The sequence below is a fragment of the Lichenostomus cassidix genome, chromosome 6, assembly GCF_008360975.1.
Source record: "Lichenostomus cassidix isolate B80296 chromosome 6, HeHo_3.0, whole genome shotgun sequence".
Classification (NCBI taxonomy): domain Eukaryota; kingdom Metazoa; phylum Chordata; class Aves; order Passeriformes; family Meliphagidae; genus Lichenostomus; species Lichenostomus cassidix.
This window is the reverse complement of record NC_139487.1, coordinates 23,703,502-23,720,680: the sequence shown is the minus strand read 5'-3', so window position 1 is coordinate 23,720,680 and position 17,179 is coordinate 23,703,502. Positions and strand designations below refer to the sequence as shown.

General features: G+C 39.8%; 1 protein-coding gene and 1 long non-coding RNA gene across 15 annotated transcripts in view; one reads left to right on the top strand and one right to left on the bottom strand.

The window, feature by feature from the left end:
- The first annotated feature begins 362 nt into the window (after positions 1 to 362).
- LOC146435475 (uncharacterized) lies at positions 363 to 9,885 on the top strand. The gene is made up of 2 exons (XR_014852960.1): positions 363 to 3,123; positions 8,181 to 9,885. It is a non-coding gene; the product is annotated as an uncharacterized LOC146435475 (long non-coding RNA).
- Positions 8,489 to 17,179, bottom strand: part of ZMIZ1 (zinc finger MIZ-type containing 1) — a 350,182-nt gene continuing 341,491 nt past the window's right edge. For 13 of the 14 annotated variants that reach the window (XM_085064018.1, XM_085064021.1, XM_085064020.1 and 10 more), the window contains 2 exons: positions 16,489 to 16,737; positions 8,489 to 12,928 (listed from right to left, as the gene is read on the bottom strand). In XM_085064018.1, the coding sequence (XP_084920144.1) occupies positions 12,821 to 12,928; positions 16,489 to 16,737 (357 nt within the window). In that variant the 3' untranslated portion in view covers positions 8,489 to 12,820. The remainder of the gene's footprint in view (positions 12,929 to 16,488; positions 16,738 to 17,179) is intronic. The other variant, XM_085064026.1, reaches the window with a different exon arrangement.

Sequence of the window (17,179 nt, the reverse complement as noted above, 5' to 3'; positions counted from 1 at the left end):
TCATGTTCTATATGAAAATAGCAACACACATGATTTCAAGTTTTCCTAACTTAGCAACTTAGATGAAAGTACTTAGTACATATGTCAGTCATATTCAGATACTATAAAATCTTCTCGTTTCCATTCTGATTCCATATATACTTACAAAATTTTTTCAAATTCTTAGTGCCATAAGATGTCTTAAAAAAAAGAAAAAAGAAAATCAAGTGTGATTCTAATAATTATTTTCACATTTCTTGTATTATAAATTCATTATTCTAATGAAGGTTAGAATAATACAACCATGTAATACAGTATAACAGAATCAAAGACACCCCTAAGTGGTGAATAGTAAACTTTTGATGCCTGAATGTAACTGATCCAGTTACCTTCATCTAGTGTGCTTTACTTCTTGTGCTGGAGGAGACAAATTGTTTGGTACCTATCTTTGTCATACAGACCTACAGCTCTTCTCCTCTCATTTCAAGACTGAAGAGTCACAGCCAGCTCAATTATTATTTATAACAAAGCTCTTCCATGTCTTTGGATCATCTTTATTATCCCTCTCTGAGCTGTTCCACTTTTATGGATTTTTGGGATAAGGGGATCTTCACACAGTATTCAAAATAAGGATGAATAATTACTTACTTTATGCATACAGTGCCATGCTGTATGCATAATTTTCTGTTTCTTTACCAATAATCTAAAGGTGATTTTTTTTGTTGTGGTTTTTTTTTTAATAGGAGCTAAATCAGCCCTTCTACTTAGCTTGTCATATCTTCTCAACTTCAAGTCAATTTTTGGTAAATTTTGACTTCTGTTAATCTAATCATCAACCAATTATCTAGTGACCATAAAAAACCTCACACTCCTTTTTAATGTTTTAATTGCAGTAGCCACTAGAAGCACAAATCAAAATTAGATGTTCTGTTTACACCTGTAACAACAAACAGTTCCGGCTCTGAAGGATTTATTATTTAATAAACAAGACAAAAGATGAGCAAAAGAAAATACCATCTTGTTTCACACTTGGGAAACACAGGTGGAACAAAAGCATTGAACTATTCTGCTAAGAGTTCACAGATGTCTTTGGTAGGGCAAACAATGCAATTTTCTTCATTTGCAGGCCTTGGTGAGAAGACAAAATAGTGGTGATTTATTTATTTGAGAATATGGACTGAATTACTATCTCCAGGTTTATGCAATACAGCTACTAAATCACTTGTTATGGTCTATTCCTGCAGAGTCAGATGAATTACAACTCATGCAGACAGCTTGACTAGGAACTTGTGAATTACAGAGGTCACTTTCCAAGAAGGACAGAAAAAGGTCTCCAAAAACTGTCAAAGGCTCATATCCCTGCCAAATGAGGCTCAGAGCTAGCTCAGCAAACTGAAATGATTTTAGGGGTGCTCTGAACACACCCATTTGTAGACATGTCCATCGTTGAAATTCTGCAACATCTGCCAGGGAGTTAAGTACATTTGGCTGGAAAACAAGTGCTAAACTATATAGGCAACAGGACACAGGTGTAGACAAAAGTCAAGAGAGGTGCTTCAGCAGAGCTATCAGGGGTATGGGTACCTGCCCTTAGAGATTTCATCATCCCTCTCCCTTGCCCCAAAATTATACAGAAGTTACAGATGGATAAACAAGGAGGGCCCTTTTGCAATTAGTTTCTAAATAGATATTTTTAGAAACCACCTACTAAAGGACCCTTCTTATGTTGTCACAGAGAAATTTCTGCATAGGAAGAAGACCCTTGAATGATACAATAACAGAATTTCATGCTGATGTATTACTTATAACTTAAAAGTCTTCATAAAGACTGTTCAGTAACTGATGAAATATTACCACCACTGTGCCAAGACAGACAGGAAACAGCAGCGGTCAAGTGGCTTTTCCAAAGAAACAGAAGGAATAAATGCTTGAAAGGTGAACTAAAATTTAGGAATTTTGATTTCAAGGGTCTTGCAATGGTGTTACCCCAGCAGACAGACAGTGCACTGGTAAAAAGGTGAGATGCACTCCTTATTCTAACTGTCCAACTGCATGCCTACTCATTTGTGACACAGGAATGTAGGTTAATTGTTAGTCTTGGACTGATGCTATTGGCAAATGTGATAAGATCACTTTTTGCAACCTACCAACTGCAAAAATGCAACTCCATGGAACTCAAAATGGTCTGTGGCCCATTTTGATATGCTCTTCCTTGGGCTGTGTGCTTGGACCAGGCAAATAAAAAACTCAAATATAGGCTGCAGCAATCTACCGTTAAGTGCATTGCATAGGAACACCACTTGATACTGTGATACAGGGAATTCCTGCAATATTGATTTTGACATTCATTATAAGAACACTTGCACATCTGGGACATGGTTACCTCAAGGACTCTGCTAATCAGGACTGTTAGAATAAGGAGAGGTCATACAGGTACTCAGCTTGATTTTAAGTGAGGAGAGCAGGAATTTGCAGTGGGCATTCCCACCCTCCAGCTGCAGAGCCTGGATGTGCTGCACTTCAAAAGACTCAGCCTAATTTTTTCTTCAAGGTTTTGGCTAAGCTAGGAGATGAGTGAAGAGCTGGAAAGGAACTCTGTGATCTGTATCTGTGATATGCATTTATTTATGAATGGGGACTGGAGTTGGGGGAGATGGTGAAAGACCTTTCCATTACACTAAGTGATTGCAGTGTGAAATTAAACTATACAAGAGCTCAAAGGGCATAGAGTGGCCACATAGGTACACTTAGGGATGAAAAGTAAAAATGCTAATAAATATTTCCCCCAATCAAGGATTCCTCTTAGGAACTTGTAGTAACTCAGCTCACTATGTGAACATTCTCTGCAGCACACACTGTGCATAGAGGAGGAGTTTCCCCACATGACTTCATACTAATTACCTACAAATAGTCATACAAGAAAAATCTCAATCCACTCATGCTCTTTACAGCTGTGATTAGCATTTTAGTTTCAGAACTTCTGAGTGACATTGCTTGCCCGGAATTCATTATTCAATCTCCCTGCATAATGCATGGCAACCCACTGCTGATGTGTCTCAGTGCCTCTATGCAGTGCCCAGGGCACCCTGCAGCTGCCTGCAGCTTCCCAGAACTTTGTCCATACACTGCTACAGCTGCCTACAGGTAGATCACAACAGCCTGGCAAAGCAGGAAGGACATTGAAAATGCATGTTTTTAGGGTTCAGCTAAATGCAGCTACTGCTCCCAGTGGCCTCATAAATCTTCAGGACATTGATTTGTCCGTGGGTGGGAAAGGCATTGCATACTTACAAAACAGTATTAAGACACAGCAAGAGTTACATGAGCCCTTCTACCTTTTAAACCACAGAAATTTCCATTATAACACAACTTGAAATTTACAGGGATCAGTTCAGTTAATTTACCACCTCTGGTCTGAGGAATAAGTAATAAAGTAATAGTATCAGAAATACTTTTAGAATTGATTAGTCATGATACTTCATCTTGTATGAGTGAGATGAGAGTGGAGTTTGGGATGATCTTACTGAAAATGGAATTGTGTAGGAGCTACTTATTAAAGGAGACTCTTAGCAGCTCCTTCCCAGGGAGTGGGAGTCAGTGCATTGCCCTCCTGTCCTTCCCAAGAGGCTGTTGCAACACCCACTTGCATGGAAGCCAACATCTGTTCTCTCACCACTACCAACCCTTGCTGTGCCTCATCTTTCCTCTTCCTGGGTGATTCCCTTGGCCAGGTCTTGTTTCTGTGATATAACAAATATATAACTGATGAAGCCAAAACCAGAGGTGCACCAGACACTTCCTATAATCACTGTTAAGAACACTAGAAAATGCGAACAGGTGAAGAACATAATACCTTTAGCCTTTGAGACTGACAGTGTGGTAAGAAGACATTCTAGGTTGAGATGAATTTTAGAAATTAATTTTACTTGCAACTCAAGTGGGAAATGGTAGCAGTGTTCACAGAGGTACAGGGCCATGTGGGACTCCTGATCCCACGTGCATGTCACCAGCAGCACCCCAGATTTACAGCTATATGTTTTGCATCCTCTATCCCTGCTATAGTACTTGATTTTTTAAAATTATTTTCTCATGTGACTTTGGCTCAATTTTGGTCCCTTTTCTGATCTTTTTCCCTGCCCAATATTTGGCAGTTTCGTACACAATTATTTTCCTTACATTGTCATGGTCTTCATGACCTTTCTGCTCTGTGTGTTTCTCGAGAGCTCAGCTTAAATGGCCGCCTGGTAAAGACTTGGGTTTTCCTTCTTGCCTTGGTTTGTCTTCTGTCAAAATCTATCATCCATCTATCTATATCTGTCTCTATCTATCTATCATCCATCTATCTATCATCTATCTATCTATCATCTATCTATCAATCTATCTACCTATCTTTATAATATAGATATCTATAAATAATATATAGATATAAATACATAAAAATTATAGATATTATACATAGCATATTTTTGAGGTAACAGTTGCCTCTGTACCTTGTACAAGATGAATTATCCTGTCTGCTCAAATTGAATTATAACGATAGTTTTGAGACACGTTTTTAGTTGTGGAACTTCACAGCTGAAAGCTAAAAATGGACAGATAGCATCAGTTTGAACAAGAATCACCTAGAAATTAAATGCTTTACAGATGTAACAAGACTAAAAAATTTCTACCAGTTATTGTGTAATGAACAGCTCTGCTGGAAGCAACCTCACCACACAGAATCTCAGATTCCTCTCTGCTTTTTTGCCATTTCCCTACAGAAAGGATTGCTTCCCTTCAGCATGTAACAGCAGTACTACTTAAGTTAGGGTGGAACGTTATGACGTAATTACATGACATAGCTGCATGTGACCATCACCTGAATACACAAAGTGCCACCAACTGAGCTCTCAGCAGATGCAAATTCAGGCATGTCTCATTCACAGTCAAAGAACGTAATCTCTGGATAACAAAGCATTCAGTGAAATATTTCAAAGCCAAGAGTAAGAAATTTTCAGCATTCAGAGGAGTCTAGCTTTCCTTAGCTTTTGACTCTGACTCAGTGCCACTTCAGCACATTTTGCTATCCGTTTGGTGGTGGCAATATGGAAACCATGCATGTTCCCAGAGGGACCATCATTCACAACTTGGAAAGGAAAACTGCTAGGATTTCTTGTGAAGGAACATATTCTGAATAACTTTATGAACTGGGTGTTACAGCCAGTTACTAACTAGGAAGCTCATCAGATGGGTAAATGGGTAAAATTGACTGATTTTCTATGTCTTAAAAACGTACATTCTGAGAAACACGAAAGTAAGGAAAGGGAGCACTGATTATAAATTAGGAATTTAAAAAATGTGAATAAATATGCATTAAAAGCACACTAAGACTTCAACTCCAGCATTCATTAAATAAGTGGAGAATTTCAATTGTTTTTGCAAACAAAATTATTTTTAAAACATATTTGTCTTTTTCTAGTGTGTAGCTATTGAAAATTTATTAAAATTAGCAACCTGTCTCTATGTTCATAATAACCAATGTGTTCATATGAGACCAAGGTGACAAATTAATGTGCCACAACATTCTTAACAAAATCTAAAACAACCAACATCATGAAACAGCTATGAACAAATTGGAAAGCCTAAACTGTAAAATTCAATTAAAAATTAAACTGGTCATAACTCTGACCTAGAGGAAAACCATAATTGATAATCCTAAATCTACCTCTTAGGATGTCTAATAGAGGCAAAAAGGTGTAGAGAAGCAAGTGTATTTAGAAGTGGTAAATACTGGTGTTAACTTTGCTTTGTGTAACTGGATCTATCAAAAAGTACAGTGAGTTCAGTATTTGGAAAGATTCTGGACAAACCAGGCAGACATATTCAGCAGACAGGGAAAAGAGCCTTATCTCATCCAGTCCACAAAAGGGAAGGATTTGAACAGAAGGCTATACTTAAATAGTAGAAAACCAATTATGGTCTAGGCAAGGAGTTTCTGGAAATGTGGATGGACTATGTGGCAAACAAACCTGTCAGCCCACCTGTGCCATGTTATGTGCTAAACACCTGCAGGAGCCATGACCTAATTATTGTCTGCTTGCTTTATAAACAAAATTGCATCATTGATTATATTCCTTGGGGGCCACTTCTTTCTATATTCCCCTGGAAAATTCTGTAGACTGATGGAAACAAGATATCTCAGCAGAAGCTTTCAGTCTGATACAAGAAAAAGCCCATGTTCTTTTTAGACAGAACAAATGTGAATAGGCATTGAGACAATGACAGACATTAGGAGCAATATCCTACATAAGAGTCAGTAGGATTTCAGTGACACAAAGTGGAAAACTGTAATAAGGTCACATACTGGTAATAATTCAAAATGTAAAAAAGAAAGATAATAGTTCAAGACTGGAAATTCACAGTGCAGGAAGATTTGTACAGATGTGGAATTTAAGGAAGTATCAAAGAAGTGAGTTCTGGTTAATTACGCATACAAATATAAGACTAGGTATAGAAATGTAAAACTACATTCTTTAATTTTAAAGGGAAACAGAGAAGAACAACAAATTAAAGAATTATATATAGAATATCTGGTGAGAATTGTACAGCTGTTTTATGTGCTGACTAGCTTACTTCAAATGAAAGCAAACAGTTCTATGCACAGGACTCCCACCCCTATTGTCCAAGTAGAAAAGAGATAAGGGCTCCATCCCCCTTCCATGTTTCTAAGTGTTTTCAATGTGTTACTCCTGTAAAAAGCATGATCAAGTGCATGCCAACAGGATACAATGTGCACAAATCAACATAATTCAGAGATCCATATTGATGAGGCAGAGCAGAGAAGAAATGCAAGGAAATAAGCTTGTTCTGAAGTTGTTCCACAATTGATTAGCACATGGATTAATGAAGGTTAATCGTTAGGTTACTCATGTAGGTGGCTCTCTGGAAGGACACACAGAGTACATGACACACAGAACACATTGCCAAGACATGGGACAGGATACACCAGCACCAACTGTATACACATACCTTACCTATCCTGGGGTCCTCAGGTGACATCTGGGAGAAATACCACTTTCAGGATTGTTGGAGCCTCCTCAGGCTTCAAAGTAAGCTTGAAAAATGTACAGCACTTAAGGACATCACTTGAGCTCTTTGTGCTTTCCTCCACTCGTACAATGCCAAAGTCAGTTTGCACTATGTCTTGCTGACACTTCTGGGGAGCTTCCAGGAAAACAGAATACCAAAACCAAAACAGTTATTAATTATTGGCTGGAATGGATAAATATTTTTTGTTTCACTACTGTGTACACTGTAACTCAGTTTTATTATGTTATCCTAAAAGCTCTGTAATGGGCAGTGCCGCCAAGGAAGGCAGAAACTGAGAGTCAGAAACAAATTATTTGTCCCAATTTTGAGAAAATCAATCCCTACTCTAGATTTATATATATGTATGTATGTATGTGTACGTATGTATGTACACACACACTTGTGTGTATCTCAATCAACAACAAAGACTTGTGCCCTTGTGGAGGTGTGGAATAATTGCTGTATCTGCTTGCATAGATATTCCTATTGTGAAATGGTTGGGTTGTTCCCAGGTATTTGAGTGAATTTCAAAGGTGGGTTTAGCCTAAAGGCTTCCACAAATGCCATATACAAATAGAGAGATGCTCAGCAGATCTGTTACAACAAGTTCTCAGTGTCTGGTGTCTGTGGCTGTGGCTCCGTTCAGTGCAGAACTCTCTCAGACAGACCTGTGCATGCCATGGCTGTTGATATCCTGTGTACTCCTTGTGTCACCATTCAGGCTGCTCACAGTTGAACAGGGAGATAAATAAAGCAGATTCGTAACTCAAAGGCTGCATTTAGAAACCAAATGCTTCTACTTTAGGATGGAGATGCATTAAGAAGTAATTGTCTAATGTCACTTTAATGACAGGTTCCAACTGAAAGAAAAGCAGCAAACTAGGAAGAGTTTGAAACAAAGGTGCTGGATGTTTAATACCTCCACATGTGCCAATGTCAGAGAGAAGCCATCCTTTCCTGTTATTCATATTACATAAAGATTTCATTTCAAAGTAATTATTACTTGTTTGGGAGAGAGGCAGTGCCCTGCATACTGAATAGCAAGTAACCAATATCTTGCTTGGCAGGGACTTTTTTCTGTGTGATCCCATGTTTGCATTCATAATCTTTTTTATGTCTTCTGTTTCTTCCAGGGTGGTTCACACCTCTCCCTTCCTGAACTCAGTCCTGCTCTCTGAAAAAGGTACACCTTGTGCAACTGACTTCCACATTAACTCATACCAGGGAGGGCAAAGGGGAAGTTCATGGTTTCAAAAGGAAACTCAGAATTTACAAAGCAGCTGCCAATTAGTCAGACCTTAATTTTGCAAATTTATTTAGGAAAAAAAATTTAACATGAGCAAATGAGAATACTTCAGTGTTACAACAGAGTATATAAATGTCTAGCAATAGTCAAATAATTTGATCTTTAAATACAAAATAACCACATGAACACCTAATATACAGGTTTCATCTGAATACATATTTATTAGATAAATATTAGGTTGTCACATCATCTAACTACATACAGTTTTGCAAGACTAAAAATCACAATTATTTTTTCTGACCAGTTTAAAGTATGAAATGATTGCATTGTACTGTACATACAATGTACAAACAAAGACAATGGCCATTTTTGCATGTTACCTCAGATTGTACTTTTTTTTTTTTTAATTCTCCTCTGATCGTGATATCAAAAATTGTACAAAGTATCAATTTGGTTACAATTTTTTTTTTTTTAATCCCCGTATTTTTCTTCATTATTTCTGTAGCACCCTAAAAATACACAGGTGATAGACTAGTACACGTAAGCTAAATATTACATGTAGATAAAACAAAACAAAACAAAGGATCAGAGTATATTACAGAAGTGAAAGTGGAACAAATGCTGAGACTCCACAAACGCTAACAAACAGGATTCATTTTCCACATAAGATGGAGCTTCAAGCTTTTTTTTCCTGCGAAATAAAAACAATGCACATTCCAAGGAAAATGAATGCATTTCTGTTAACATGTCTCTATTTGTCATTTACATATGTACAGCTGTCCCTTGAGTCTCTGCTGCAGACACTGGCGTGTATCTGTCAGTCCTATAATAACGTCTTGGCAGCAGAACTGTAGATCTCTGTGGGTTCTTTCCCAGATGAACTTCCATAGGGAAACGATTAAAAGGTAAACAAACAAAAAAAAGAAGAAAAATACTACTGGAATCTCATATAATAATTAAGCTTTAAAAGAAATGACTGTGATTACCCTATTTGCTAGGTTTTTTTCTCTAAACTTTAATACGGCAGTGAACAGATAAAAAAATAACTAAATTTTCAGAAGCTTTTTCATACTGACTTTACTATACAGTACCTGATTTTAGCTGACAGATAAATTTTAAAACTGTTTCAGATGACCAACATTTGGGTGATGGGTAAAAATGGTATTTTTTTTTAAGTTCTGCTTAGAAACCAAATGTTTCTGTAAGCTTAAAGGTGTCAATTGTCCACTTTAATTATCTATTACTGTACAAAGCAGATGCCAACACTGCTCCAAACATATTGCTAATATCTACGGGGCTTTTTTTCCCTTTATGCTTTCCAACAGGTACTTTTAAATGATACATTTTAAATACTATCAGTTAGCAAAAGGTCAATCCTTAACATACCTGGTTTTAAATACTAATGTTTTGTTTAAGAGAAAATTAATTTCAGGTGATTAACTTAGCTGCTCAGGAATCAGTGGAGAATGGAACATTAAATATAATCAATTAAAAAAAAATCAGAGCAACCAGTTTCAACTAATAGTGAGAAATCTTCTTTACTCCCAAACCTATGGCTTAAGAAACTTACCCCCCAAACAGAAAAAAACAAACTCTAAGGGCATAAAGTCAGTTTATCATTAGCCACCTCTGCACATGACTTCCAGAGCTATATAAAAACTGCAGCAAAAAAACAGGGGGAAACTACTACAGTAAAATGGCTACAAAACACATCTGTATCCGTAACTGAATTCTTTCCTAGGAATTGTGTGATAGCAGCACCACACCACAACCATGTTACCATGTATTACACCAAGGTATCTTTAATATTCTGCAGAGATCTGTTACAGGTTGTCAAGCCTACATAAGAAAAAAGACACTTCTAAGCAGAATAAAATATACTATACTGTTTCCCTCCCCCACCCACCAACATCCCTAAGTGTCTTTGCCCCAGTTTCAGAGACTGGAGCATCAGTACAGCGATATAAATATGGTACCATACAGATTTGCTGCTTGCCTTAGTGCATCTTTACCTGGTCAGACAGCTGGTCCTACGTGTTCTGCTCACTTGGGCAAATGAACAAACTCTGCCATTACCAGCTCACAAGCACCCACAGTCAATGCACTGGTCGATCAGTTGGGGTTTCTTTTTCCCTAGGCAATCACAATTATGTTTCCATGACAGAGCTGGGCCCTGATTATCCAGGTACTGCCTGATGTATCAATTCGTTCATCACATAAATGGATATGAAATTTGGGCTAACTTACCAAAAGAAAATAGGGGGAAAAAAACCAAAACCCAACTCCCTTATTCTGTTAAAGAACCCTCAATTTTCTTTTTTAAAAAAGGACCCATATTTTTTTTCAGACAAGGTATTTAAAAACACCAGCAAAAGTATAACCAGATCATGAAAATGTTGAATATTATCAAAGACGATACTAAAATATTCACAAAGATATTTACAATAGCAATTCTTAAAATAATTGATTTTGCATAATGAACAGCGCCTTTCTTAAAAAAACTTGAAAGAGGAAAAATATAAGTGTGGGACCATTTCTACATAATACGTTTGACAGATTCAATACTCCTACTGGAAAATAAAAGAACTAAACCGCCATTTCCTTTAATATCTACAGCAAGGTGCTGCTGACTAGGATATATATACCACGACGCATGTACAGCAGTAGTGGGAAATGTTAACAAAAAGAGCAAAATAAAACAAAAAATGCAGAGAATTTACAAATATGACTTTGGTGAGGAAAGCAAATCCAGAGTCGTAAGCACAGAGCATGCCATTTACAGCATTGCAAACTAAACACAGAGGGCTAAGGAAGCTATCTAGTCAAACTGACAGGAACAAACAAAATTTTGCCTGGCACTTCAGTTTAAAACGCATTGTGGCGAGCAAACGAAGGGTGTTTGATTGGATTTGGGAAGAGGAAAAGGAGTAGGGTCAAATATGCTTTAGTATCAAAAAGAAACAAAACCAATAACTGTACAGTGGGCAAAAGCTGAAATGTTGCACCACGAGGGCAAGGTTGGCACACATGCACTTCTTACACAGCTACTGTACATCATTTATAAGAGAGAGAGAGAGACAAAGAGCACAGAAATGGGCACAGAAGCAATAGGAAGCTCATGCAGGAGCAGCAACTACACGAGAAGCAAAGATCACAGGGGCAAGACAGTAATTGTGGCAGCAGGGTCTCTTGAGGGCAGTAGCAATCTACTGACAAGTACTTATTCTCCCCACGCTCGGTCCTTCGGGAGAAAGAGCTCATCCCAGCAGCCAAAGTTTAAAATAAGAAACTGAAGGAGGAGAAAAGGAAAAGCCTGAAGTATCTGTAACAGTCACGAAAACAGAATGCAAAGCAAAACTAAAATGAAGCTGTAAGACGTCTGTCCAATGTTAATGCCCCTTCTCAAGCTGATTATTAAAAATAATTACGCAGATAGTGATGTTACTCTCCCTCCATCCTGCAATGATTTCCTTTCTGCCTTCAACCCAGCTTGTCTTACTACGCATTGTGCAGTACAGACAGTGACACAAACTCTTGGGGCACCGAAGGCTGTAGGTAATAATCAGGAACAGTTTGGTTTGCATCCCCCCTCCCTCTCTTTTCCATTATGCATGGCATATGCAAAAAGATCTATTACAGCAACCTCTACAGCTGGATGTTAACGCAGCCAGAAACAGTACTGATTTGAAACCAGAACCACAAAAAATTCCTAAACATTGCAAACACTTTAAAAATTTTTCCTGGGTGTTTCCAATCTGTGTGCTGGGCCAGAGGAATCCTCTGCAAAGAGGTGGTTAAGATCCCTGCGCCTGCAGAAATCCCAACACCCATGGCTGCAGCCTGAAGATCTCAGGACTGTTACTGAAGTCGTATTAGCTATTCTGCTGGCTCCCTCTGACAGGCCTGTGTGTCTTCCCTATCTTTGCCACTTGACTATAGGATTTGTGCTTTTTTGAGCTTTGTAGATGGTTTGGGGTTTTGGGTTTTTTTCATTTTTGTGTGGCCAGGACAATCATTCCAAGGCAAACCCATGGCTGGAGCGGGGCAGAGGAGAGGTGGGGCAGAGGGAGATAGAGTTTCAAAAAAATGGAAGAACAAGCATTGTAAAGACACTCTGAGACGGGTCAATTAAAGACAGTTCCATTCTGTTGATTTTTCTTCCCTTGCCAAGATTCGGTTTTGCCAAGATACTTCACACTATGTTTATCACAGAACTCTCTCTCTAGAGGATGAACACCAAATGGGGTTTCCAATAGCTGCACAACTGTCTATGCTTCTTTGTCATATGTAGCATGGCAGACTCAGCGATTACTGCATTTATTTAACTTTTGTGTTATTTTCTCCCGTCACTTTCGCAGTCTTTGAAGCTAACAAAAGCAGTTCTGAGATGAAGAAAGCAGGGAGTGCACCATTGGATCAAGTTGTGAGGTTTTTTTTCTTCTCTTGTGGTAAAGGAGTGTTAAGATTCCTCGCTGTGCAGCCACACACGTGTGAACAAGTGAAAAGGATGGGAGAATACATATGGTTTCAGTTGTTCTCAAAGAGAGACAGAAGGTCATCATTGCTATTGCTTGGCAAATCAGGAGGATCCAGGTATGAAAGCAGCTCATCTGGATTTGTGAGTTCTGGAAGCAGCTATAAAATACAAAGATAAAAGGAAAATTACAGATAACAGAAACACAATTGAGAAAAAAAAAGGGATTAAACACCACACATTCCTGGAATCTGGTTTTCCTAACAATATATCCAAATAAATCAGAAGGCAGCGTCACAAGCCTAACACCCTAAGATGATGCAGTATCCACCTGCTTGTGAAAGTCTCTGTGACTCAGTTTTCACCTGTGAATTACAGGATCATCTCAGTTAGGGTTTCTCAATCATCCTCCCTGTCATATTGCCTGGCTCATGATGCTGACAAAAACTTCTGGATAAATGCTCATTGTGAATATTTCATATGAAACACTGCATAAAGACTTGAAACATGCAGTTTGAGTAATACATATTTGAGCTCTAAGGTGGATCAGCCAGGGCTGGTCTGGCTCTCACACATCAGTGTGATGACCACCCAAAACCTGCATCTCTCCAGGAGGAGGCAGTCCAGTCCTTTTCTCACCCTCAGTAACACCTCAGTGCACTGAGGTAAGCTCTGGGGCAGTGACCTGCAGAAAGGAGCTCACCCAGGGTTAAAATAGCCAGCGAATCAGGGAGAGGAAAAAAGACCAAATGAGGAGGAGTATAGAGAGAGGAATGGCAAGGCAGCTGGGCAAGTCCCTCTGCTTTCTGTGGCATGAATTTACAGTGGCTGGAAATACTTACTTCACTAGAGACATACATGCAATTCCAGATATTTTAAAGGGTTGCAGGTGTAACATTCCATCCAACAGAAGATGCCCTAATCTACACAGTCCTTTAAAGTATCAAAAGGAATAGTTGTGGGGCTTAATTTTTATCTCCATTAAGACTGTATTCCTAGTATAAAATTTTGTTTTTCAAACCACCATAACAGATTCTTTTTGACCTGACAAATGACAAGCACATTGTAACTCCTAGGTTGTGCACCAGGCAATGTCTTCTGCTCTGTAATGCATCTCGCCCTTTCCTAGGCAAAAATAAAAGTGTCACATATAAAAAATTGCTGGGAAGTTTGTAATAAACCCCTTTTATGTTCTGTATTGTGTTAAAGACAGAAAAATACAGACTGCTTTAACAAACTTAATAGTAGGAAAGAGAAATTAATTTTAAGTAGTTTTATGTTTTCAAATATTATAAAACTAAAAGCTCGAGTGCTTCACATCTAACATATAAATATTGTATTTATATGCTTCTATTATGCTTGTGCAAATGCAACTTCATGTTCTAAAATTATATGGATGAACGTATTTTGCAATAAGCTAAACATGAAATGCAGAAAAAAGTTTATGGCTTTCTAAGCATTTTGAAAAAACTGCAATGTCAAGTTTACATAAACAGAATCTCCCAGAGGAATGTTTTTCTTAAATTACCACCTCCTTTTACTTGTGGTAAAAATGCTATTGTTGTAGTACTGGAGATATAAGACTTTTAAATATACTTCACCTCCTATCATAATTTTTTATGAATATCTAGGACAGAAGTCCGAAAGAAAATGGCAGCCTCACCAAGTGTGGAGAAAAAAAATTACCAGATTTGTCCTAGAGTTTTACAACTCATTCTTAAAAATTTAACACCTCATCTCTGAGTATACATCTCTTGTACACAGGGGATTTTTTAAAAGATTTTTTTTTAAAGCAAAGTGGAAGTTTCAAACAATATCCTCAGTATCTGTGAAGTAGAACTCTTCTGAGTTGTGAGGGTGACCTCAGCTTCCCGCAGACAGAGGTGTCAGCCACAGCCAGCCCCCTGCCCCACTGGTGTGAAAACCAGAGACCTCAGGAACAATGTGCTGGGAGCTGAGAGTGCTGTGCTGGAGCAGGGGCAAAAGACAGAGGAGTGCCAGGGCCTGTGAGGGGATGATGGGGACAGAAGCTACAGAAACAGGCCAGACTTAGGGCAGTTTGGAGAGCTGTACCCTGTGCTCCTCAAGTGCAAATTGCGAGGTCTAACCACTTATTTCAGTCTTGAGCCTCTGCTGTCTGAAGTATCAGTACAGATCTCCCCTGTCTGTGTCTGCATCTGGATGAGGTAGATCCTTTAACCCATGTTAAACCTCAGACTGCATCACACTGAATTCCTGCAGAATGACCGTGACTGTGTCAGTAGGGAGCAGACCAAGTAGCCCATGGTACAGTGCCCTGTTTGCTTTGCTGCATGGGACTTTATTCCACAGCACACACATTTAAATAACCCATCTGATCAGGATCACAGGTATTTCCAGTAAGTTCATTTCCCACACTGTACAGCACTTGCCTCCCATCAAGAAACCCGGAATCCTCCATCAGTGATAACCACAGTACCGTGGTAAGTGTGCAGATTTTTGTACTTTGCTTCTCACCCAGGAATGGGTACCTGACCCATAACAGCATACTATATGTTTTTTAGATATTAGAAGAAAAAAAAGACTTGCTTATTTCACCTTTTAGTATTGCTCATACAGGGTTTCAGAACTCCAACTGCCACATGAACTACTGTTCCCAAAGGATGTGCACAGAACCACGTTGTGTGAAACAGCAAAAGTTGCCTCACTGAACAATGTTCCTGTATCATCCCGGAGCCTCTATCTGTCCCCTAACACCTTCCCTCCTTCGTGAGGCTACCTGCCAGCCCAGTGCTCCTGTGTGACAGGGAAGATGTAAGCATACAGCAACAGTAAATACAGATATAAATCCAAGGCACAGAAGCGAACACGTCTCTAAAAAAATTCACTGTGCAGAGGCAGACTTTGGAACAGACAGAAGATACACATACGGGAATGCATGACTCAAACGAAAATCCAATCCTAGTGCTGAGGAATTTATATTTTGGGAGGTAGACGGCTAACCAGAGAGATATACCTCAGATAATTCACTTCCAACTCCACTGAAGCGATGTTAAGAGATGGAAGACTACTTTTGGCCTTAAAACTATGTTTAGTCGTGAGCTGCCTCCCATGGCGGCAAAGGAGGCTGAAGCTTTCCTTGTTTCCTTCCCTGTGTGGTGTACTGGGAGGAAGAACTTGTGCTGCTGAGCCATCCACAGGGGCAGGTATGGATGGGCACAGACTGGTTTTGGCTGCAGGGAGCAGGGACAGTGTCACAGGCTGGGCCTACACAGATCCCCCTCCTGCTGGCCAGGACATGCCACAGAGCTATGCCACAGCAATGACACCACAGCAATGGCACAGTCAGAACCACACACAGCTGTGTCCCTGCTCTTATCCAGGCACTGCGACTGCTCCAGGGTCTAGGAGAGCACAGCCCAGCCAGCACCGAGGTGGGAAAGGAGGACATGGATCCCAGCCTGGCGCCTGAGCTGCTGCCTGAAGAAATGCCTGCCTTGGTGCTAGGAAGACGCTTACGGCTCACACACACCACGCAGCTGCTCCAACCAGAACCATTCATTCTCCCAGCAGGCCAGGAGTGCCCTGTCACCTTGGCTGCAGCACCTGTGCCCATGTACCAAAGCATGAAAGGATGGCATGTGCTGTGGAAGCAGCTCCCCGTCCCCTGCCCTCCCCGCCCTCCCGCCGCGATGCGAAGCACACGCTATGGCAGGCAGATGAGAGTATGACACAGACTTACATCCAGCGAGGGCTCCGGCATGTCAGGTGCTCCCTGTCCACCAGCCTGACCCTCTAAGGCTGAGGAGGGATTAAAGGTCAGGTCACTGTGTGGATGGTTGCTAGAAGCGGCCGGGGGTGGCTGCCGGGACTGCTGGGTAGGAGGCCCGCTGTGATGTAATGGCTGCCCTGACTGGCTGCTGGGGTGAGGGACGTGCAAACCTTGCTGCATGGAAGTATGGGACTGATCAGTGCTGCCGGGATGAGGGATCTGCGGAGGAGGAAAAAAGCAGGAAAAGAAAGTGAGGCCACAAGGTACAGTGCTCGCGGTGCCTGACTCTGTCACTGCATGTTATAAAATGAAATAAATTAAAAAATGACACACACAACAAAAAAACCCCAACAAAACCAAACAACAAACAAAAAAACCACAAATAAAAAAGCGCTGTCGGAAAAGAAAACTCCATATCCCAATGCTTGAGGAAGTGTTTCAGCTTTTTCAAGGTTGTCTGCAGGGGGGAAAACACGCTGGACTTGTGCTGTCAGTTTCCTTCCTTTTAATGTGGAAAACTGTGCGTGAAGATGCAAAACAATGCATCACAAAGAGGAGGGAAGGAGGCTTATGGATGCTGCTCAGCATTAGCAAGGCAGATGCTTTTGCCCCAAAAAATTTTATGAATGAATGGAAAATTTGTTGAACAGTGATCCCTATG